Source organism: Mauremys reevesii, linkage group 13, assembly GCF_016161935.1.
Source record: "Mauremys reevesii isolate NIE-2019 linkage group 13, ASM1616193v1, whole genome shotgun sequence".
In the NCBI taxonomy this organism is placed as follows: Eukaryota; Metazoa; Chordata; order Testudines; family Geoemydidae; genus Mauremys; species Mauremys reevesii.
In genome coordinates this window covers 46,755,616-46,777,263 of record NC_052635.1, presented here as the reverse complement: position 1 = coordinate 46,777,263, position 21,648 = coordinate 46,755,616, and the positions used below count along the sequence as shown (strand labels likewise).

The following is a 21,648-nucleotide window of genomic DNA, read 5'->3' as shown; positions in this document are numbered from 1 at the left end:
CCAGGCTGTGCGGTGAGTTGGGGGCAGAGCTCCGGCTCCTAGTCCCTTGTTCGAACCGTTTGCTTAGGCTGCTGCCCAGAGTCCATGCTGTGCAAAAGGCTCATTTGGCAGGGGAATCATGGGCACTGCCAGAGAGGGCCCTCTGGGCATTTGCATGGTGCCATTTTGGCTACCAGGAGTAGCAGTGCAGTGAGGGCCCATGGACTAGCAGGTGAGTGGGATTTAAGGGTCAGCAGTGAAGAGGGATATGTGGCATAGTGGGGTCCCAGCAGATGGCAGTATAATGGGGTACAGTGGGGAGCTGCATAGTGGAGTTTTGATGGGGAACAGTATAGTGGGATCCCACTAGGGGGCAGTAGAGTGGGGACCCAGTAGGGGGCAGTATAGTGGAGTCCCAGCAAATGGCAGTATAGTGGGGACCCAGCAGGGGGCAGTAGAGTGGGGACCCAGCGATTGCAGTGTAGTGGGGACCCAGTAGGGGGCAGTAGAGTGGGGTCCCAGCGATTGCAGTGTAGCGGGGACCCAGTAGGGGGCAGTAGAGTGGGGTCCCAGCGATTGCAGTGTAGTGGGGTCCCAGCAGGGGGCAGTGTAGTGGGGTCCCAGCAAATGGCAGTGTAGCGGGGTCCCAGCAGGGGGCAGTAGAGCAGGGTCCCAGTGAATGGCAGTGTAGTGGGGTCCCAGCAGGGGGCAGTAGAGTGGGGTCCCAGCAATTGCAGTGTAGTGGGGTCCCAGCAGGGGGCAGTGTAGTGGGGTCCCAGCGATTGCAGTGTAGTGGGGTCCCAGTAGGGGGCAGTGTAGTGGGGTCCCAGCGATTGCAGTGTAGTGGGGTCCCAGTAGGGGGCAGTGTAGTGGGGTCCCAGCAAATGGCAGTGTAGTGGGGACCCAGTAGGGGGCAGTAGAGCAGGGTCCCAGCGATTGCAGTGTAGTGGGGTCCCAGCGAATGGCAGTGTAGTGGGGTCCCAGCGATTGCAGTGTAGTGGGGTCCCAGTAGGGGGCAGTGTAGTGGGGTCCCAGCGATTGCAGTGTAGTGGGGCCCCAGTAGGGGGCAGTGTAGTGGGGTCCCAGCAAATGGCAGTGTAGTGGGGACTCAGTAGGGGGCAGTAGAGCAGGGTCCCAACGATTGCAGTGTAGTGGGGTCCCAGCGAATGGCAGTGTAGTGGGGACCCAGTAGGGGGCAGTAGAGCAGAGTCCCAGCAAATGGCAGTGTAGCGGGGTCCCAGCAGGGGGCAGTAGAGCAGGGTCCCAGGGAATGGCAGTGTAGTGGGGACCCAGTAGGGGGCAGTAGAGTGGGGTCCCAGCAATTGCAGTGTAGTGGGGTCCCAGCAGGGGGCAGTGTAGTGGGGTCCCAGCGAATGGCAGTGTAGTGGGGACCCAGCAGAGGGCGCTAGCCTGCCTGTGGGTAGAAGTGCAGAATTCCATTTTCAGCACCTTCCTGGGCTGTTTTCCGTTGCGCTCCCTCCCCTCGGAGGTCCCAGTTCCCCCTTTCAGCCTCGCCAGGCAATGAGCCTGGCCAGCCCCAGCCCAGGGCCCATGCGGCGGCCGCCAGCACTGGCTGGAGTGAAACTCTTTCAATGACGCTGCAAAGACGCACCCGTATTGTTGGCCCTTTTGACAAACAGCGAGTCAAGGATCAAATTAACTTTTGCTCACTTCATTATCCCCTCCCCCGGCTCCCCCTGCAGCCGGATCCCACACTCCTGGTTATTGGGCAATTAATCTTAGCACCTTACAAGCCAACTGGCTATTGTGTGCCCGTGAATGGGGGGAGCGTGGGGCGCAGGCGCGGGCGGGCCGGGCTGCGGGTCTGGTCCGTGCGATAAGGAGCAGGACAAAGTCCCTGAACTGCAAAGCAAACGGCTTCCCCTTTGTGCAGAGCTCAGAGAGACGGGCCCAGCTCGCTGGCTCCCCCCACCCCCTTCCCTCTCTGTCCATCTGTTTGCACAGGACAATCCCCCGGAGTGCGGGGGGAGGGGGAGGCCAGGAGAGTGCCTGATCTATGGCGTTTGAATGGAGTCTCCAGATGAAAGCTTCATGACTGAGGGCTATGGAGCCCGTCGCTAGACCCGGCTGATCTCAGCATCCCCCAGCTGTGGGGTGCGGGATCGGGGGGTGGGGGGGGAACTTGGCAGCTCCATCCCATCCCTAGGTAGGAATGATGGAAAAGCTTCCTGGCCCTGCCAGAAAAGCTCTGATTGCCTGGCCCTGGCCTCCCAGGTTTCCAAAGCAGCACCCTGGGTTTAGCTAAGCAACTGCCATTGAAACCGCAGGCAACCTCCACTCCTCCACCGGCTACCTGCAGGGCTGAGGGGTCACTGCCAAAGCTGCCTGTGTTATTCTCAGTGGGTTGGGGGAGCCATCGATTGCCTCCTCTCCACTCCCTTCCTGCAAGCACAGCTCCAGCTAAGGGCGTGGGGATCATCCTTCCAAGCCAGCAGCAGCCTGCAGGCCCACGGCACCACGGTCCGTGTAGGAGAGTCCTACAGAGTGGGGGACCCCCCAGCAATATCCTACAGAGTGGGGGACCCCCTCAGCTCTGGGTCTGACCCCCCAAAGCCAGTTCTGCATATTGGCCTAACACGGGTTCGAGAGCACAGGCCGACCAGCCAGGAAAGTGGCTAAGTAAGCAGGTTGCCCCGGGATAGGCTCTGGGTTTAGATGATCTGAGGCAATGGAGAGGGAAAGAACCGAACTGAGACCCTCAGCTCAGTGACAGGGGAGGGGGCAGAGCACAGACCCTTCCATTCAGTATCCGGACAGCGGGTGCAGCGCCATGACCCACATCATCTATGAAAACGCCTGTGGCACCTTTTGCTGTGCAGGCTGCCAGGCATCACCTTTCACCAGCATTTCCTGCAGCCCGCCTGGTTTTGCAGGATCCCTCTTGGTTGCTGAGGCAGGGCGGGGAGGGGAAGCGGGAGGGAGATGGGCAGTGGAGGGGACAAATCTCCTCCCGTTCCCCGCATGAACCCCTGCCCAGGACTTAGCAGATGACCGGCCGCAGGTGGGGCCAGCAATGCAGCCCCCGGGGCAATCGATTTGGAGTTGCCCTGTAATAACTGTATGATGGTTGTGGGGATGTTTGCTGTGTGGATTCGTTGCTTTAATAGGGGGCTGCTGGGAAGAGCAAACAGGAAGGGAAAGATTGGCTCAAGATAAGGCATTTCACTGCAGACACTGGTCGGCTGTTTAAAGACGATGCCAGGCCAGGGCCAGGCCTGGGAAGACATGAGATCAGAAGAGCTTTCGCCGGGTTTAACAAGGGACTCTCTTTCAGAGGAGAGGGTAGGGGTTTGAGAGAGCCAGCGCCAGCCTGATACCCCAGGCCCACTGGGTGTCTGGAGAAGTCAGGCCTGCCTAGGGGAGGGGATGAGAGATGCATACAGACCCTTTCTTGTTTTAAATCCTTTCTTTTGTGCTTTGCTTCTGTTGTCAAATAAACAAGACTGGTTTTAAAAGGCACATCCACGCTGAGCAGAGGCTCCTGAAGGGAAGAACCACAGGTGTCAAATTCAGCTGGACCAGTTGTGTAAGCATGGTTGAGACACAGCCTGGGAGAACCGTGTAATTCCACCGGGGCCAGGTGGAGGCATGAGGCCTAAGACCCGAGGGGGGCACATTTAGAGAGATCAGAAAAGGGACAGAGGTGCAGCCAGCCCTCTAACAATGTACCAAGCTTCTCGCCTCCCATGGCCCAGCTATGGACACATAGGAATCATTTGCCAGGACCATGAGAGCTGCACCTGTGTCCAGCCCCCGCAACACTTCGGGGCAGTCAGTACCAGAGCTGAATGCTGTCATGTGAGCCCATCTTCCAAAGCAATGGGTGGCTTGGGCTTTGCCTAACATGGTCAGTTTGTAATTCCCAAACTGGCAGAGCGTGTGGGGTGGATCCAGGTCCCCAGCCCCGATCTCATTCCCCTGGGGTGCGGCTCAGATCAATGGTTTCCACTCTGGTCCATCTCAGTGTGGAGTCCCCCTGGGGTCAGGGCTGTGCCTCAGCCCAGAGGGGATCAGCTGGGTGCTGGAGGGCTGGGCTCTCGAGAGGGAGAGCAGCAAGCAGCAGCAGGGAAGTGCCGTGGTGGGCTGGGATGTACAGCCACGTGCCGCCTGATTACAGCTGATGGGCAGAGAAAACGTGCAGCGGCACAAGCCCTGCTCCTGCCTTGCTGGGTGGAGAACTGCAGCAATCGCTACAGTGCCGAGCAGGGCAGAGCACCAGTCCTGCAGCACCAGCCCAGTGGCAGAGGGGGAAAACGTCTATTCAAGGCTAGACTCTGCTCTCTGGTCTGCCACGGAGAACCCAGAGTCACTTCATGAGATCAGAGGAGAGGAGGCTCTCGCCTCCCATAGGCGCAGTACAAACTGGGCCTTTCCTGTCCTTCCCTAGTCTCTGGTTCAGCACAAGAGTGAGGCCAGCCACACACACACTCCTCACATGCATTGAGACGTTCCTGAATTCATGGATTGCGTGGGATCACGAACCACCCAGCTGGACGCTGCAGCGTCAGGTCTGAACTCGTGCGCATGTGGACTGCCTCGGAAGATCAGGTTCCCTAATTTTGTTCAGGACAGCAGGGCCCCATCTTGCAGCCGGATCTGTGATCAATAACTCTGCAACGTGGGCCTAGGAGAGAGCTAATGGAATTAGCAAGCTCTTGTGCAAACTCCCTGCGCCTCCCGAAATAGATCTGGCAGTACTGACGTCCCCACATTGCGCACTGGGTGTTCCTTGCTCAGTAGCTCAAATGTAACGCTGCTGTAAGGGTGAGCTGTGTGTGTGTCTCCCCTCGCCGTCCCCTCTGTTTGAAAGCACGGCTGGCTGGTAGGTGGGAGCCCAGAGACAGCAGGTGAAGGGGGGTGGGGGCTCTGAGCGCTGGTTTGTTTGCAGCTGCGTTATGAAGTTCATAATAACCTTGTACATGTCAGTAGTGGCTGGGGGGAGCTCACAGCATCTCCGTCTCCAGCTTCTCAGCAGGGATTGGAAAAGGAGCCTGGGGAGATCCCAGCTGTCAGCGCCAGCAGGCGGTGCTGCAGGAGGTTCTGTGTACGTGGCTCTGCGTGGCAGCGAATATCACCGTGTGCCCTGGCATGTCAGTACACACGGGCTGTGTGCGCTGCAGTGTCTCTCACACGGCGCATACACAGGCATGGGTGTGTCTCACCTCATGTCAGTGCATGGATGTGGATGTGGCGGGGAGGGAGATCTGGGTGCGTCATTCCTTAGATTCTTGGTGTTTTGAGTAACTCCCCCCTGTCGATTGTAGGAGTGTGCTGAGCTGACGCGAATGTTTACGAGACTAGCGCTCAGACCACAGGACTGGGAGCCAGGAACCCTTGAGTTCTGGCCCTGACCCCAATGCTCATTTATTGTGGAATCTTGAGCAAGTCACTTAGGCCCATGTTTTAAATGCTCCCCTAACCCCACGCCCCCCTTTGTGTGCTCAAGCTGGGTCTGCTCAGAGGCAAATTCCTGATCTGTAGGCATGCTTTGGGCATTCTCGGTGTGCAACTCTGAGCCGAGCTCCCATGCACACCCTCACTTCTCAGAGGGGCTTAACCAATCTGTCTCGCATCTGCTCTGAGACTCCCCTGCTGCATGGGGATGCTGGGAGGATTCTTTAGACCATTTCCCAAGATGAGAGGCAGGAGGCACTGACACAAGTCAGCATGATGTCAGTCTTCACTCCTAGGGGAGTTTTGTTTTGCTCTCACCACGCTTTTCCTATGCACAAAGAGCAGGTTACTTCTCTAACTGGGTTCTGGTCTCCTGCACACCACCTCCTCAGGGGATGGGTGGCCCTGCACAATCCCTGCTTCAGTTTCCCTCCCTTCAGGGCACCTCAATAACCCCTCCCCCCATAGCCTTTTCTCATTTATTATCCCAAACCAGCCCAAATAAAGTCCATATATTCATGCTTCCCTGCTCTTCATCAAGCCCCTCGCAGGCTTGCCTGCCACGCCTTTCCCTGTTTTGGCAGGCTGCCCCCAGGCCTACCAAGCTGGGCTCTTTTCTCTCCTGCCTTCTACTCACTGTGCTAAAATCTCTACCTCCCCAGGAGCGCTCACAACCCTTATCCACCCCAGCAACCGGATTGAGCCACGGCACCCTCGTCATCATATATGACCATCTTCATTCTTCCACACCTGGGGAGGGGAGGTGGCTATCACAGGTGGGGCTGAGACTCATTTCCTTTTAAAGGGCCAGCGATCCCGCAACAGCCTCATTTTCAGTCTGGATGATACTTACTTAAGATGAAGGAAGCCAACATGCAAAGAAAGACTCAATGTAAAGTCTCCGAGGGAGAGAGATGCAGTGATTCACTCGTACAGTCTGCATCTGGACTGAACATCAAATGGCAGCTGCTTAGCAGCACGGGGCCAAGGGCGGGGGACGGATATAGGGAAACTGAAAGCCAAGGTGCTGCACACAGAGAACAGAATGATACAATCTCCTTTCAGTGACATGGCTACACAGAGCGGTCAGGGGTTGTACCACGCCCAGGATCACGGGGTCCTGGTCAGGGACTAAGGCTCCCAGGTGCTACGGTGACACAAATCACAATAACAACTAGCCTTGGGGCAGGGGGCTGACGGGCAAGATGAGAAAGCTCAGGACTGGATCTCGTTCTAAAAGCTCCGCTTTAGCTCCGACACCAGCTCTGGGCTGGATGCCGGGATCCATGGGGGAGGGTCTCTGGCCTGGGCTATGCCATAGCCCAGATTAGGTGATCCTAATGGCCCCTTCTGGCTGAATGCGTTTCGAGATCAGCTTCATAATCAGCGGGGAGATGGGGAGCCCCCGTGGCTGGAATGTGGCTTGAGGGGTCTGGCTGTATCTCCCCCTTGCTTCCTGTCTCTCAGGGCATGAGGGGTCTGGCTGTATCCCCCCGTTGCTCCCTGTCTCTCAGGGCATGAGGGGGTCTGGCTGTATCCCCCCGTTGCTCCCTGTCTCTCAGGGCATGAGGGGTCTGGCTGTATCCCCCCTTGCTCCCTGTCTCTCAGGGCATGAGGGGTCTGGCTGTATCCCCCCTTGCTCCCTGTCCCTCAGGGCATGAGGGGTCTGGCTGTATCCCCCCATTGCTCCCTGTCTCTCAGGGCATGAAGGGGTCTGGCTGTATCCCCCTGTTGCTCCCTGTCTCTCAGGGCATGAGGGGTCTGGCTGTATCCCCCCATGCTCCCTGCCCTTTGGCATGAGGGGTCGGCTGACCCCCCCACTCCCTGGGAGAGAGGTGACGGGGTTGGGGGGAAGGGGCTGACGTTTCACATGGGCCCCGGGATAATGAGCCATGGGGCGGCTGTGTGCAGGGCAGGGGCTGCCGAGGAGAAGGCTCTGTGCCAGGGATGGGCAGGCTGGCTGCAGGGAGAGGCGCAGAGGGGGCAGCCTTGCGTGACAAGGAACGGGAAGGTGAGGGATTGGGGATGAGGCCTGCGGGGTTGGCTGGAGCGAAGCCAGGGAGCCTTTAGGAACTGGAGGGTGGGTTTGCAGAGGATGCTGCAGCCAGGATCTCCCTCCTCCTTCCTCCCGGTCTGCAGAGCCAGCAGCCCCCGTGCCCTGGCAGCAGAGAGTGCCCCGGGCTCTGCGAGGTGTTCCGGGGGGAGCAGCCTGCCTGAAATTAGCCCCTCGCTCTGCCCCCTTCCCACAGGCAGCATGGGAACAGCTGGAGCCCCCCCAAGTCGCCTGTATCCTGTGTCTTTAAGGTAAAACAACAGACTGTCAGCTCCCAGCAGCTCATCTCCTGGAGGAGAAACAGATTGTGAGACAAAGAGCCAGGGACAAAGGCTGAGCTGCCTGACGCCCCCTGGGGAAGGGTGTGTGTGAAAGTGGAGGGGTGTGAAGGAGTGTGTTGTGTGTGTGTGTGTCTGGGAGGGGTTGGTGGTGTGTGTGTGTTGTGAGGATTCTCTCTCTCCATGTGGAAGGTTGAATCTATATCAAGCCACAGGATTTAGCGGCCCCAGACAGGGAAGCCCAGGCAAGCACTGCGCTCTGGGCTGTTATGTGTCATGGTGGCGCTGCCTATCTGGGAGTGAGAGGGGCTTGCCCCTGCGAGCGGGTAGCACCAGGCCCACAGGAGGGACTGCAGCCGAGGGCCCTGGCAAAGAGCTGCAGGCCTGGACTATGTCACCTGGGACGAGCTGGAGCCGGGCGTGCGTTTGCGCCTCCCTGCTAACGCCCTGGATGATTGTGCTAAGGCCCAGCCGTTCTGCCTCCCGCTGCTTCACCGAGATTCTCCTAATGCCCCTGTGAACTTGGACCCTTCCCCCCCAGTTCATAGCGGAGGAAACTGAGGCACATGAAGGTAAGTGACTTGCCCAAGGTCCCCTTGCGAGTCCGTGGCAGAGCTGGCTCCTGTCCCATTGCCTGAGTCTGATGCACCAGCCTGCACAGCAGCTCTGAGGGAGGGGTCCCTGGCAGCGCTGGCACCTGCCGGCACTAGCTCCAGGCACGGGCAGGGCTAGGAAGCCATCAGCTCGGCCGGCCCGCACTGCTGCACACTCACCAATAGAGCCCAGCAGTGTGGGCACCCGGGGCAGGTTACCCCAGAACAGGGGCAGCAATGGACACACACGCTCGGCGAGGCTTTAGCAATAGAAACCATCCCAGGGCTGCTTGTGTGTGTGGCCAGGGCCCAAGCGACCGGACCGGCAAAGCCCACGAGAGTTTCCTTTTCTATCCCAAACTCGTCATCTCTCCAGGAGTCCTCCCCACGGCCCGAGTCTGCACCCAAGTCAGTGAGCAGAGGAGTAACCTGCACCTACCAACCCCCCCTTGGTGCTGGCATTGTGGATCACTGCAGGTGCCAGGGGCCGGGACAGGAATGGGCCAAGATACATTTTGTGAAGGCACCTTTAGCAGGCACCGCTTGGCCCGGAGATTTCAGGCTGCTTGTGAGACACCAAGGCCCTGGCAGGGCACTGCCATGAGGAAACGTGCAGCGGTGGAGTCCTGGCTGGCGCTGCTTGGGCACTGCCACGCAGGGGCTGGCACTGCAGAGACTGGACAGTGGAAGTGCTTTGCCCGCAGTTGCAGTAACTGTCTTGGCATGGCTGCCACCGGGGCCCCGGGTCTCTGTGTGCTGTGTGCCCTCCTCTGCCTGCCGACCCGTATCCTCTGACTGGACACCCTGTAAATAGCCGACTCGGTGCCCTGACGCACTGCGGCCAGGCAGAGGGTCAGAGCTGGTCCCACACCCGACAGGCACAGAGGGCGACAGAAGACTCCAGTATGGAGTTGGGGACACTGGTCCCTCGCAGGGGTCGGCACTGGGCCTGCAAGCTTCCCTCCTGCATGTACAGGACCTGAGCTCCGTCTCCAGCCCCCGGAGAGTTCTGGGCAGTGAACTCCCTGCTTGTCCCACCCCCAGCCTGGCACGGACCCGCTCCACCCCCCGCCCCCTGAGGATGCTCGGGGTAAAGATCCCGGTGGGTGGCGGACTGGCTCACGTCTCCTGGCTGCTCAGCATTGATTCTGCCCCCGCTTCCTACAACCCTGTGTCAGCCTTTTCCATCCAAATCCAGAGCCCAGGACTGAGCCGCAGCTGCCTCCTGGCCCATGGAACCCTGCCCCTGCGGGCCACATCCTGCCAGGTCCCCCCTTCTCTCCCTGAGGTGGTCCCCAGCCGTCCTTCCCTTCTGCCTGACGCCCCCCGAGGGGCACATGCCGTGTGCCTGTGCTGCCGAGGAGCAGTTGGAATGCCAGGTGTCCCAGCACTGGCACGGCGCACTCGCTGCCCCCAGCCTGCACAGCGTGCGAGCACCAGCCTGTTGTGCCACAGGGTGACAGCCGATCCTGGCACCTCGCTTGGCAAAGGAGCAAAGTCTCAGCAGCCCGGGCAGAGCTTCCTTCTACTGCTGCGCACGTCCTGGCTAACGGCATCTCTGCCCCAAGGGCAGCTCCTCTGTGTAGCATGTGGGTGGGTGGGGCTGGGCACGGCCGGGGGGCCCTGCACATATGGAGTTTAGAGCAAACGTACAGGGGTGTGGGGGTGTGTGTAGCAAAGGGTGGGAGCCTAGGATGTGGCTGGGGACCTGGGTTTCTAGGCTTATCTCTGCCTGTGGTCACCCCGCTCCTGCCTGAAGGCGGTAAAGCAGCCCTGCAGAGGGCTGCAGCACGGAAAGCTGGGCTGATTGGGGGAAAGCAGCCACAGCTGTGGTCAGCTCAGTCACGGCCCAGCTGGGCCCTATAAGAGGGCTGGGGCCAGAAAAGAGGAGACAGTCTCTCTAGCTTCTCAGAGAGAGAAGGTGCTTGGCCTACCTGTGCTTAGACTGCTACAGGACCCCTTGTTCTGTGCTCCTTGTGCCACCCACGTACCGCTCAAGCACACAGGGTGTTACAGGGCTGTGCACCCGGCAGACAACCGCTCTCCACTTCTGCCAGGCACTGACATGTGCCTGAAGCTGCTGGAACGGTCCCATCCCAGCAGCCAGGTCAGTCCAGCGTGCTGGCCGCTTAGAGCAACAAGCCAAGCTTGCTTCAAACACCAGCTCTGCAGCTGCAGGGCCGTCACCTGGAGTCCCGCTGTAGCGCGTGGGACTAGCGGCTCAGGTCAGCCAGCTGCAGAGCAGTCGGGACGCAAAGGCCCGTCTGTTGCTGGATCAGTCGCCTGATGCTCATCCGTTGCCTGTATCAGCTCCTGTGCAGTGCAAACCCCAGGCCACATTCTGCTCTGTGTGACATGAGGGACCCGCTAATTGCCCTGTGCGACAGGGCAAAGTCGGGTCCGTAGTGTGTCTCCCCAGACAGCAGGTTAGTGCCCGGATGCTGGGTGTGACTGTGTGTGTGCGCCTGTAGTTACACACACACACACACTCCCTCTCTCTCTGAAGCCAGTGGAGTCACCCCAGAATTACATCAGGTGCGGTAATGGCAGGCAGGGATCCCAAACCTGGATTTCACATGGGTCTGGGGCATCTGAGACCATCCTCGTGGCTGGTCTACATAGAACCAGGTGCATGGCAGAGCTTTGGGCTGGAAGAGAGATGAGGGGGCAGGGCAGGGCAGGGGCTTTATGGCGGGGCTCATGCCTGGGGTGGGGGCACAGGGCTCATGCCTGAGCACTGGGGTTCTGACTCCAAGTCAATCAGTGGCTTTGGGAAAAACGTGCTGCATGATCAAAACGCCAGCAACCCCCCAGCGCTTTGCTGCAGCCAGGATGTCGCCTGCCTTCCCCCTGCTGAGCCAGGTGATTTGTAAGGCAGGGGGGTTCCCTTCCTCTGGGGAGTCCATCCCTGCTGCTGACCCGTCCCCGCCACCGTGATGCCCAGGCTTGCTCTGAGGGTGGGCACTCTGCCATTGCAATGTAGCAGGTTGCACCAAAGGGCCTGGGTGAGCATAGGGTCCCCAGGGGAGGCTCGCCCAGGTACCCCCGCACCAGAGTGTTACCCCCCCCAACCCCTGCACAGGGCTCCCTGGGGATCAGACCCTTCCCTCCCTGGCATGGTCTCCCGGTGCTCAGGGCTGTTTCCTCTGGCCCTACCCCTTGCCGGTTGGGATTTCCGAGCCCCAGCCCCCGTCCGCCCCCGCAGCACGACCCGGCCTGATGCCAGAGGAGCGGCTGGAGTTGCTCCCCAGGTTCAGGCGCGGTGCACAAGGCCACCCTGGGCCTGCTCGCTGGGTGGGGGACACGTCGGCCCACAGGGGTGCATGTGAGACTGCAGCCAGCTCCCACTCCTGCCCCGTACGCTCTCCGGCTGGAGCAGGCTGAAGGGGAGGGGGCCGGCCTGAGAGCAGATGGGAGAGCAGCCAGGCGGCTCCCTCGCTGCTTGAGGCCGCAGGGGGATCTCTGCCCCGAAACTGGGATGTCCAGGTGGTGCCGGTCCTTTCTAGCCAGCTGCAGCCTGGGATCCGTGTGACAGAGCGGGGGGCTGCGGGGAGGCCCCGGCCCTGAGCACTTTGCATCTCAATGCCGCCCGCCACAGGGGCACAAAGGAGGCTGAGTCGGCAGCTTATTAGCTCTGAGTTAATTAGCCAAGAAGCCCCCATTTGGGGGAGGGTTGCAAGGCGCCCCCTGGTGGCGGGAGGCGTAGCAGGAACGCGTTCCTCCCTCTGAGCCGGGAGGTGCAGTGCCTGTTCGTACCCTCCCTGCCAGAGGCAAACGACGGGATCCCTTGCACGTGGGGCACGAAGCAATAGCAGGATATAGGCAAAGTGCCCCACTGGGCCAGGGGTGTCAAGGGGGGATGTAAAAGCAGCAAAGAGTCCTGTGGCACCTTATAGACTAACAGACGTTTTGCAGCATGAGCTTTCGTGGGTGAATCCCCACTTCGTCGGATGCAAGTAGTGGAAAGGGGGGGATGTGACAGAGGCGGGACTCCCCTTCCTTCCACCAGAGGTGCCCGTCTGTCCCATATTGTAAAGAGTGGGACTCTCCACACTGAAATACTGAACTCCCCTACTGCCTTTAGCAACCGGTGCAATACGGCCCCTGAGGCTGGGGGGCACCTGGGCAGGTGCCCCCGCCCACTCCAAAAAGGCACCACTGTCCACAGGTTTCTACTGCCCCCCAGTGGCTAGCAGGGAGTAGGGCCCTGCCACCCAGGCCGGAGCGAGGGGTGAGCGTGCTGGGGGGATGTGCTCTGCTCCCCAGCCTGGGGAAGGGAGGCTGCTGGGTGCATGCTCAGGGCACGCAGCAAACCCGCCTGCACAGCCGACGCCAGCTTTCTGCTGGAAGGGAATTGTGCGCTGCTGGGGAAGTGGCTGGCGCGGGGCCCTCGCCTCCCATTCATTCTGAGGGTTTGCACGGCAGAAGCCGCTGGGCGAGGGGCACATCCATACCTAGCCCAAAGAGCAGACAGCTGCACTCAGGCAGGGGGTGCACAGGGCACTGGCTGGCTCTGCTGAGCATGTGGCTGAGCCGCTGCCCATGTTTGGGGGCATCGTGGCAGGATTGATCTGCCAGCACACACGGCTGCAGTACATCCCTGACCCCATCCCCTCCGAGCTGCCTCCTGGGCCCAGGCTCATGAGAGGCTGGTGCAACAGTGTGGAGAGGTGGGGGCCCTTTCGCCTTTCCCCCCGTCCTGTGAGCAGCAATCTCCTGGCTGCTGCACTGCTCCTATGGTAACTGGGTCACCCCGTGTCTCTCTTTGCTGGGGCTGCTGCTGCTGCCAGCTCCCCTCCCCACCCTGTGATTGATGATCTGAGCAATGCAGCTGACACCCCGCTCCCTAATTGTGATTAACTGCAAGGGGGGATGGGGCTCCCTCCGCCATTGTCTAGCTCCCTCTCCCCCTTTCCAAGGAGCAGGGAGTCCATCCGCTGTCAGGGGGTGGGGGAGTCAGTGGTAGGACAGCTGCACGCTGTTAGGGGAGGGGAAGGGATGCCCCTCTGTGCCTCGTTCCCAGAGGACTGCTGCTGCTGCTGATCAACCATGAAAGAGTTAACGTGTGCACCCTCCATCTGCCGGATTCCAGGGGCTGAGCTGCTGGGCACTGGCTCTCAGAACCCAGGCTGGCAGGGGCATGGGGCAGGGCTTGCTGCCAGCACTCGGCTGCCCACGTGCTCTGACAGCAGGACTAGAGGGGTTAAGTGCCCCTTCCCTTGCAGTCACAGCTCACCGTTTTCTGGCCTCCTGCACGTGGGTGACAGGGAAGGTTCGCGGATCAGGGGAGACGTGATTAATTAAGCCCCTGAGCTTGGCTCTCCTCTCCCAGCCACCAGCACAGCGCTAGCTCATTTGCAGCTCCTTGGAGGCTAAAATGCAGCCAGCTCTGGGTAGGATCTCCCAGTCCCAGCAGCAGTGTTTGGGACAGGAAGAGTTCCAAATATACGCCATGCAAAAGGCAGAGACTGGCCATTACCGGAGCCAGGGCACTGGGCTCAGGTGAGCTCTTGAATGACCAGGACCCCCCCGGTTCATTTCCAGCCCCTCTGAGCACACAGACCAGGGCTCTGAATCATCTGGGACTCAATATCACTTTCCTTAGCAGTGTCCCATGCAAGAATTGACCAGGCCTGGCCCAGCTTAGCTACAAACCCAGCCAGCCCCCAGCCCAAGGTGGCAATGGCCATTTATTCTCCTGCAGGCCTGCACCCTGCTCGACCTCTGTAACCAGCATTGTTGTAGCCGTGAGGGTCTCTCCATAACCAGCCCACCGCTGCCTTCTCTCTCTGCTCTCACGGGCTGCAGTGACGCCTGGTGGAAGAAAGCTGCGCTGTGCGTACCGAGGTTGTTCCCGTATGCAAAGCCCATGTCCTATTCAGAGTCAGGAAGGCCTCTCCCTTATGCTTGCAAACCTACAGGATTCTTGCAAGTGCTTGGCTGGCATGGCTGGCACAGTACGGGTCAGGCAAGTGCCTGCCATTCCTAGCACAGGGCTGCCCTCCGTATCCGTCACCTTGTCCTTTGCACAGGGATGTTTGTGGGATGCAGCTCCTGGCAGGGCTGGATTCACCCCATACGACGTGGCCAAGGCAGAACCACCTGAAGCAGCTTTCACCTGGCAGATGCAGTGCGACTCAGGGGAGTGGAGTGACCTGGGGGCGGAGGGTACTGGTCGAGACAGCATCTTTCACAAGTTTAAGGCGCTCCACAGAATTACAAATGATGCCAGAGAAATGCAGCCATCTCTGGGGTGAGAAATAACAATACCAACAACACTACGCAACAGTTCAGGACAGGAAGTGAAGAAGAATATATCCCACTGAAATGAGAGTGGCGTTTAGGTAGGAATCTGGCCAGGATGCCAAGGTTGGCAAATGCATTGGGCTTTTCAGTGGCTACAAGGGGTCAAGGCCTGACTTTTCCATCTCCTCTGCAAGCTGGTACCATCCACATCGTGCCATCCACTAACTAAGCATCCCTTACTCTGACTGGGATTTACAGAGGAATACCACTAGCGTCACTTAGGTTTTTCGGGCTAGAGGTCTCCATCCTGCTACTTGCCCATCCTGGCTCAGCTTAGCTAGCAACAAAGCTCTGAACAGCTCCCAGCGTGTGGCAGTCTGGCGTCCTCCCCTGTGGCTCTCGGATGGCTGTGTTCAAAGAGGAGATGGAATTGTTTGAGCTGCTTTTGGGACATGCTTTAAGTCCTAGCAGAGACAGGCCTGACCCCCAGGGGGCAGCACACACTGTCTGGCTGCGCCAATAATCTTGTAAATTACAGACCCTGAGCTCCCAAGGTTGCTGTTGTTGCCCCATGAAGTGGGAATTGCAGAGACTTGCACAGGTCCAGGTCTGATCTGGTTCCAGATCTAAATTTATCTGACCAGTCTGAGCAAATGGTTCCCACTCTGACACCTCCCTTGCAAAGGAGAGACGTTCCATTCGACACCTGGAAAGATACTGGACCAAATTCTGAAACAATCCATTTGTAACCACCTAGCGGATAACAGGGTGGGAAGGAATAGCCAACACGGATTTGTCAAGAACAAATCAGGCCAAACCAACCTAATTTCCTTCTTTGACTGGGTTACTGGCCGAGTGGATGGGGGAAGCTTGTCAACATGATGTATCTTGATTTTAGTGAGGCATTTGACACAGTCCCACACGACCAGTCTCTTAAGCAAACTAGGGAAATGTGCTCTAGATGAAATTACTGTAAAATGGGTACAAAACTGCTTGCAGGCTCGTACTCAGAGTAGTTATCAGTGGTCTGCTGTCAAACTGGGTGTGGCGGGGATGTATTTAGTGGGGTCCCGTGGGGTTCTGGTACTATTCAATATTTCAATGTACAGCTTGGCTAACAGAGTGGAGAGTACGCTTATAAAATGTGCGGATGACACCAAACTGCAAGGGGGTTGCTAGCTCTTTGGAGGACAAGATTAGAATTCAAAATGACCATGACAAATTGGAGAATTGGTCTGAAATCAACAAGATGAAATTCAGTAAAGACAAATGCAAAGTACTACACGTAGGAAGGAAAAATCAAATGCACAACTACAAAATAACAGCCAGGGAATAGCCAGCGAGGTGGTCGTACTGCTGAAAAGGACCCGGGGGTTACAGTAGATCACAAAGTGAATGAGTCAGCAATGTGCTGCAGTTGTGGAAAAGGGCAAGGCTAATATCGTTCTGGGGTGTATTAGCAGGCGTGTCATGTGTAATTGTCCCGCTCTACGTGGCACTCGGGAGGCCTCAGCTGGAGTCCTGTGCCCAGTTCTGGGTACCCCGCTTTGGGAGAGATGTGGACAAACTGGAGAGTGTTCAGAGGAGAGCAAAAAAAATGACCAAAGGTTTAGAAAACCTGATCTGTGAGGAAAAGTTAATAAAACTGGGTGTTTAGTGTTGAGAAAAGATGACTGAGGGGTGACCTGATAAGTCTTCAAATCTGTGAAGGGCTCCTATGAACAGGACAATGCTCAATTGTTCCCCATGCCCACGGAAGGTAGGACAAGAGGAAATGGGCTTAATCTGGAGGCAGGGGGATTAGGTTAGATATGGGGAAAACTTTCTAACTGTAGAGGTAGTTAAATTATGGAACAGGCTTCCACGGGAGGCTGTGGAATCCCTGGCATTGGAGGTTTTTAAGAGCAGGTGGGACAAACACCTGTCAGGGATGGTCTAGGTTTACTTGGTCCTGTCTCAGTCCAGGGGCCTGGTCTCGATGACCTCTCCAGCCCCTACATTTCTATAGTCCCAGCAGGAAAGTCGTGAGTATCTCAGAACTATAGAATGGAAACTACTCGGTAAAACCCCAAATGAAAGGGACCTGGGACAGGAGGAGATGGGGCGAGGGAGAAGAAAGAAGTGATCCATCTAAATCAATAGGGAAAAATACAAGTTGACTCCAGCTGCTCTATCAAGGCAGGTGGCACAGACCCAGGGCACGCCACAGGGAGCAGAGTCCATGTGAGCAAACAAATGTCAGGCTTGAGAGGAGCTGGAACAAGGAAAGAGTCACCTGCCTCCCAAAAAGCACAGACTGGGTTACCCTGGGTACAGCACCTGAACTGTGGGGAATGCTGCAGCCAGAGCCTGCCGGCAGCACAGGATGGAGATGGATACCCTGGTTTGGTAGAGGGACCTGTTAGTGCACAAGAGACCCCTTGAGTACAATGTGTCCATGCACCGGGCAGAGCTGAGAGCCAGTTGCTTCCTCCCAGATCACCTGTACTGACCCGTTTTGCTTTAAACTTCCCAAGAGAAACCACCACTCCCCGAGCCTGTCAGGGAGGGGCAGCTGTGTTGTCTGTTCAGCTGTGTGGGTCCCTGACTCCATTCTTCTTGTGGAGCCAAAGCACTGTTTGCGTAACTGATAGGGCCGTGCTTTGGCACGTGGTGGTTGCAGACTATGGGCTGCAGCATGGAGATCCATCAAGCTAATGGGATTGGGGTGGAGGTGTTTTCTGCCCAGTCTGGAAGTCACTGGAGCCCATGATGTCCTTGGCCAGCAAGTCCCTTGCCACAGCTCCTCCCCAGAGCACCTCCCCTGGCCCAGGCTCACGCTGGACACTGCAGGCTGCAATAGTCAGCAGATCTGAAGAAGCTATAGACATTCACCAGGGGGAACATGATGAGGGCCCCCGTCAGAGACCCCAGCTGCTCTACTGCCCCATACCACACGAGGGCGCTGTGGCTCTGGCTCCGCAGGGTCACCCCGGTCATCACCTTCACGTAACTGAGGCTCCCTGTGAAGAACACCCAGGAGATGACCTGTCAGAACAGAAAGAGAATCCCCGGGTTGGGTAGCGGATTCCTGGCAGCCGCAGTTTGGACAGGGACGGGGGCTGGGAGTGGGGACATGCCGAGAGGGGGAGCAGGGGAAGGCACCGGTGCGGGATCCTGGAGCCGAAGCAGAAGGGAGGGCAGCAAAGATCCTTCCACCGGGGGCGGGGGGAGACGTCAGTGCCAGCTACTTACAATGATGGCGTGCCCCCACGCCGAGTGCTGCAGGAGGGGGCACGGGCTCATGACACCCATAGCCATGTTATAGGCCCCAAAGCCTGTCCCGGCCACGGAGAGCGCCCCCAGCAGGGCCAGAGACCTGTGTGAGACACAGAAAGAGTGACTCCCAGCTGGGCATCCGCACAGCTGCCCCGGCTCAGCCCTCCCTGCCCTGCCCACGCTGCAGTCGCTGCTCCCAGAGCTTGCTGGGCACGGACGAGTCTCACCCGCCGCATGGGACACTGAGAACTGCCTCGGGCTGCCTGTCCGGCATCTGGGCAGCTCCGAGGGCCTGCAGGCAGGAGAGCAAAGGGTTAAGGGGACAAACAAACTCCCCTGGTATTTCTATGGGGGGGTCTTTCCTGAAGCAGTAAATACCTCTGCTGCTTTGCTGACTGGGCTGTGACCTGCGGCTCACACAGGTACCAGGGTCAGCAAGGGCTTCCCAGCCAGAGCCAGCTGCCCCTTGGGTCTGCGTCCCCACCTGGGCTTGGCAAGAGGAGAGCTCAGAACCTGAGGCTGCAGGGGACGGCCCAGGGCAGGGGGAGTGTGTCTGTAATATCCCCTGGCTGCCGGGGCAGTGAACCTCAGGAACTGAGTTGGGGTTGGTTTGCGTTTCACTCCCCAGCAGACCTGGAAAGCCCCGGGGCGACGTCTGGGACAGTGAGTGGAGTTGGGAGAGCCGCTCGCCCCCAGGAACGACCCCCATTTCCAAACCGGGCGGCCTAGCGTTCGGCTCTGTCCTAAATCCACGCTCTGACTTGCCAAAGTGCTGAGCAAATCCAGGGGAAAATCAAAGCACTTACTGACGCCTAGATACGGCCTCAGGAGCCGAACTCTAGACTCCCCTCCTGGGCAGTGTCCCCATGAATGCAGCCGCTTTGTGGCTGGCGAGGGGTTCGCTCTGCGGCCCTGGTTCCCGCCGGGTGCATTCAGTGTCCATGAGGGGCTGCTGAACAGTCTGGATGGGTGAGGAGCCCCTGCGGGTTCGGGTGTCGCCAACCTGGCTCACGGTGGGAGTGGTCACTCAGGAGCTGTGTGTGCTGCCCTAGGGCATGAGGGGGACACCTACCTGCTGGGCAGAAACATGGCGATGGTGCAGGCGAGCGGGTTGGCCATGGAGCTCAGGGTTGCAGACAGGTGGTACGCCATGTTGCCATAGGGCAAGCAGGAATAGGCTTGCACGGATGGCAGGATCCCGTTGGTTAGGGAGTTCACCCAGGCAACAAGGAGGTAGATGAAGGCAAACTTGGCCAGAGAGTAGGTAACCTCTGGGTCTGCATGGTGGGATCCCTTGTCGGAGCTAGCTGGCTTTCCCCCACTTGGGGAGTCTCCTCCCCCAGATAGCCTGGGCCCATCCCCAGGGATTTGCTGAAGTGAGTGGAGGGTGATGTTGCTAGGACACAAGTTTTGTCTCGACAGCTCCCACGCCTTGGGCAGCCTGGTGAGGAAGAAGAAGGCTACCAAGCAGGCGACCATCATGGCAGCCAGGAGGAGGAAGAAGACCAGGGTGGAGAAGTTGGCTGGGAGATACTGGGTCTCCATTTGGAACTGGCCGCCCTCGGCGGTGTTGTTGCCCGCGGTTACGTTGGCGACCCGGGTGACGTTGACGCACCTGGCGATGCCGGCGCCCTGGGCCAGGGCAATGAGGGCTGGGAGGAACCCGCTGAGCCCTTCCCCCATGAAGAAGGTGGTGACGTAGCGGGGCTGCAGCCGCGCCATGAAGGGCAGGAAGGTGACGGAGGAGGTGCAGTCCACCAGCGCCAGGCAGAAGGCGAGGCCGAAGAAGGCCGTGCTGTGGGGCTCCCCAGCGACAGGGGAGGTAAAACCCCAAAGGAAGGCCAGGAGCAGGCAGGCCAGGACTCCCACGGCCACCACGCCATAGATGATGGCCACTTCGCTCAGCAGGCCGGGCTTGAACCTGTGCAGCAGGGTGACCAGCAGCGGCCCCACGTTGGCCAGCTGGATGATGATGGTGATGTAGGAGGGCAGGTACCACTGCTCAGGCAGCTCGGTCACCAGCAGGGGCAGCTCCACCCACAGGCCATTGAGGGCTGCCCAGGAGCCCGTCCCGAAGACACATGCCAGCAGGTGGGTGAGCAGCGCCATTTGCTCAGCCAGCGCCGGCCACTCTGACCCGGCAGGGACCCAGAGAGCGGAGCCCGGCTGCCTCTGGGGAGGAGAGAGGGGGAAGGGGGGCTTAGCTACTTCCTCAGGGACAGTTCACTTCAGCCCTGGGCCCCTCCCGCTCCATAGAGCCCTGCTCCCCCCGCCCTCCCGCCTGCTCCCCAGCGGCCACAGGACTGCTCTGAAAGTGCCTCAGGAAGGTGGAAGAAAGGCAAACTTACCAAGCGTTTTATGGGGCAAATTCTATTCAACTGGCTTGAGCCCCTCGACAAGCCAAGCACATAGTGCTGAGCCTGTGGAACTCCAGGCCACAGGACCCCACTGAGGCTGGAGCTGGGCACCCCCAAACGGGACTGGGCATTTCTCCAGAGAGCGAGGGCTGCAGGAGAGCGGACATGGCATTCCGCAAGGGCTGTGAACTCTCTGGCCTCAGAGCTGTGAGGAGGTCCGGAAGAGGCTACCCCTGCAGGCAGTTATCGCCTCACTGCCTCCTGCTGCCTTCACCCAGGCGTCTGGTCCTGGGCCCTGCTGGAGCCGAGGAACTGGTGAGATGCAGCCCTGGTCTGGCAGTGCCTGCCTCCTTACCCCCGTGCCAGCCCTGGGACAAAGAGGGGAGGTGGGCTCCCTTACCTTGCACCGTGGAGAATGGCAGAGGACCCCCAAAGGCAGCTGATCAATGATCCTGGGGGTTGTGGCAAAGCTTGGGTCCTGGCAACTTCTCTTTCCATGGGAGGGGGCCCTGCAGGCTGCCACCCCCGATTTACCTCCCTGCAGCCGGCCGTCCACAAGGACAATGCAGGCCTCTTCCCCAGCACCAGCCTGAGTTGGAGTTTATCACAGAATAAACAGAGGCGCAGATGCCAGGAGGAGTTAAGCTGCGAGTAAGGCAGGTGAATTCAAATGTCAGAGGTGCTGTCAGCAGCTCCGCCCTGAAACCAGAGCCTGCCTGTTCCAGAAGAGCTGAGTCAGTCACCCTCCCCCTGGCTTTGATCTCCTCCTCCCCAGGAGAACCCCAAGCTGAGCCTGCCCTGCCACCGGGCCAGAACCCTGCAGGGAGCAGAGCCGCTGAGCAGGCCCCCTGGAGATGCGAGGATCCTGGGTTGCTGGTTGAGGCAATGCTGCCAGAACTGCAGCCACAGACTTCCCACCACCCCACCGACGTCGGGGGGGCCCGGCGTGGCCAGATGGTGCTGACTGCTCCCGCCCCAGTGCCCCTGAGAACGAGGCCTCATGCCGGCTGGGAGCTGGCTGGGGTTAGTGACTCGAGCTGGGGATCAGGACTGCTCCCCCTCTCCCTCCCCCCTCCGGCTGGGACGTGTCTGACGTTCCCATATTGTACAGGGGTCTGGAGTGGCTGATTCCCCTAATTCTCTCCCCACTGGGAGATCGGGGTCGTTGCAGGGAGACGAGTACACATGGTGCGGGTTGGGCCAGCAGGGATAAGGACATGCAGTGACATGGGCGGGAAATGGCTAATCAAAGGTGGAACTGGAGACCCACGCAGATGTTCTGGACAGTTCCTTTGTAATAAAACTTTGTGTTTCTCTTGCACCTGCCACCTGAGAGTCTCACCATTCTTCATACCCAGCAATTAATGAATGCTCCCAACCCCCTCTGTAAGGGGTGGGGGCATTTTCCCTATGCCACAGGTGGGGAAACTGAGGCACAGAGCTGTCCTGAGACTTGCCCAAGGTCACAC

The 21,648-nt window shown here is 59.0% G+C and overlaps 1 protein-coding gene across 1 annotated transcript; it reads right to left on the bottom strand.

Moving 5' to 3' along the window:
• Positions 1–17,378: 17,378 nt before the first annotated feature.
• Positions 17,379–19,931, bottom strand: SLC52A3 (solute carrier family 52 member 3). The gene is made up of 3 exons (XM_039499156.1): positions 18,895–19,931; positions 17,799–17,922; positions 17,379–17,591 (listed from the first exon to the last, which is right to left on the bottom strand). Exons 1-3 carry the CDS (start codon positions 19,929–19,931, stop codon positions 17,379–17,381), a joined length of 1,374 nt encoding a protein of 457 aa, XP_039355090.1.
• Between the last annotated feature and the right edge of the window lie 1,717 nt (positions 19,932–21,648).

Bases quoted from the DNA above. Each gene is read 5' to 3' on its own strand.
- SLC52A3 (XM_039499156.1), bottom strand. From the start codon at position 19,931: ATGGCGCTGCTCACCCACCTGCTGGCATGTGTCTTCGGGACGGGCTCC. The intron at 17,923-18,894 runs GTAGGTGTCCCC...TGTCTCACACAG, and splicing joins GCCATGTTTCTGCCCAGCAG to GTCTCTGGCCCTGCTGGGGG. The intron at 17,592-17,798 runs GTAAGTAGCTGG...CTGTTCTGACAG, and splicing joins CGTGGGGGCACGCCATCATT to GTCATCTCCTGGGTGTTCTT.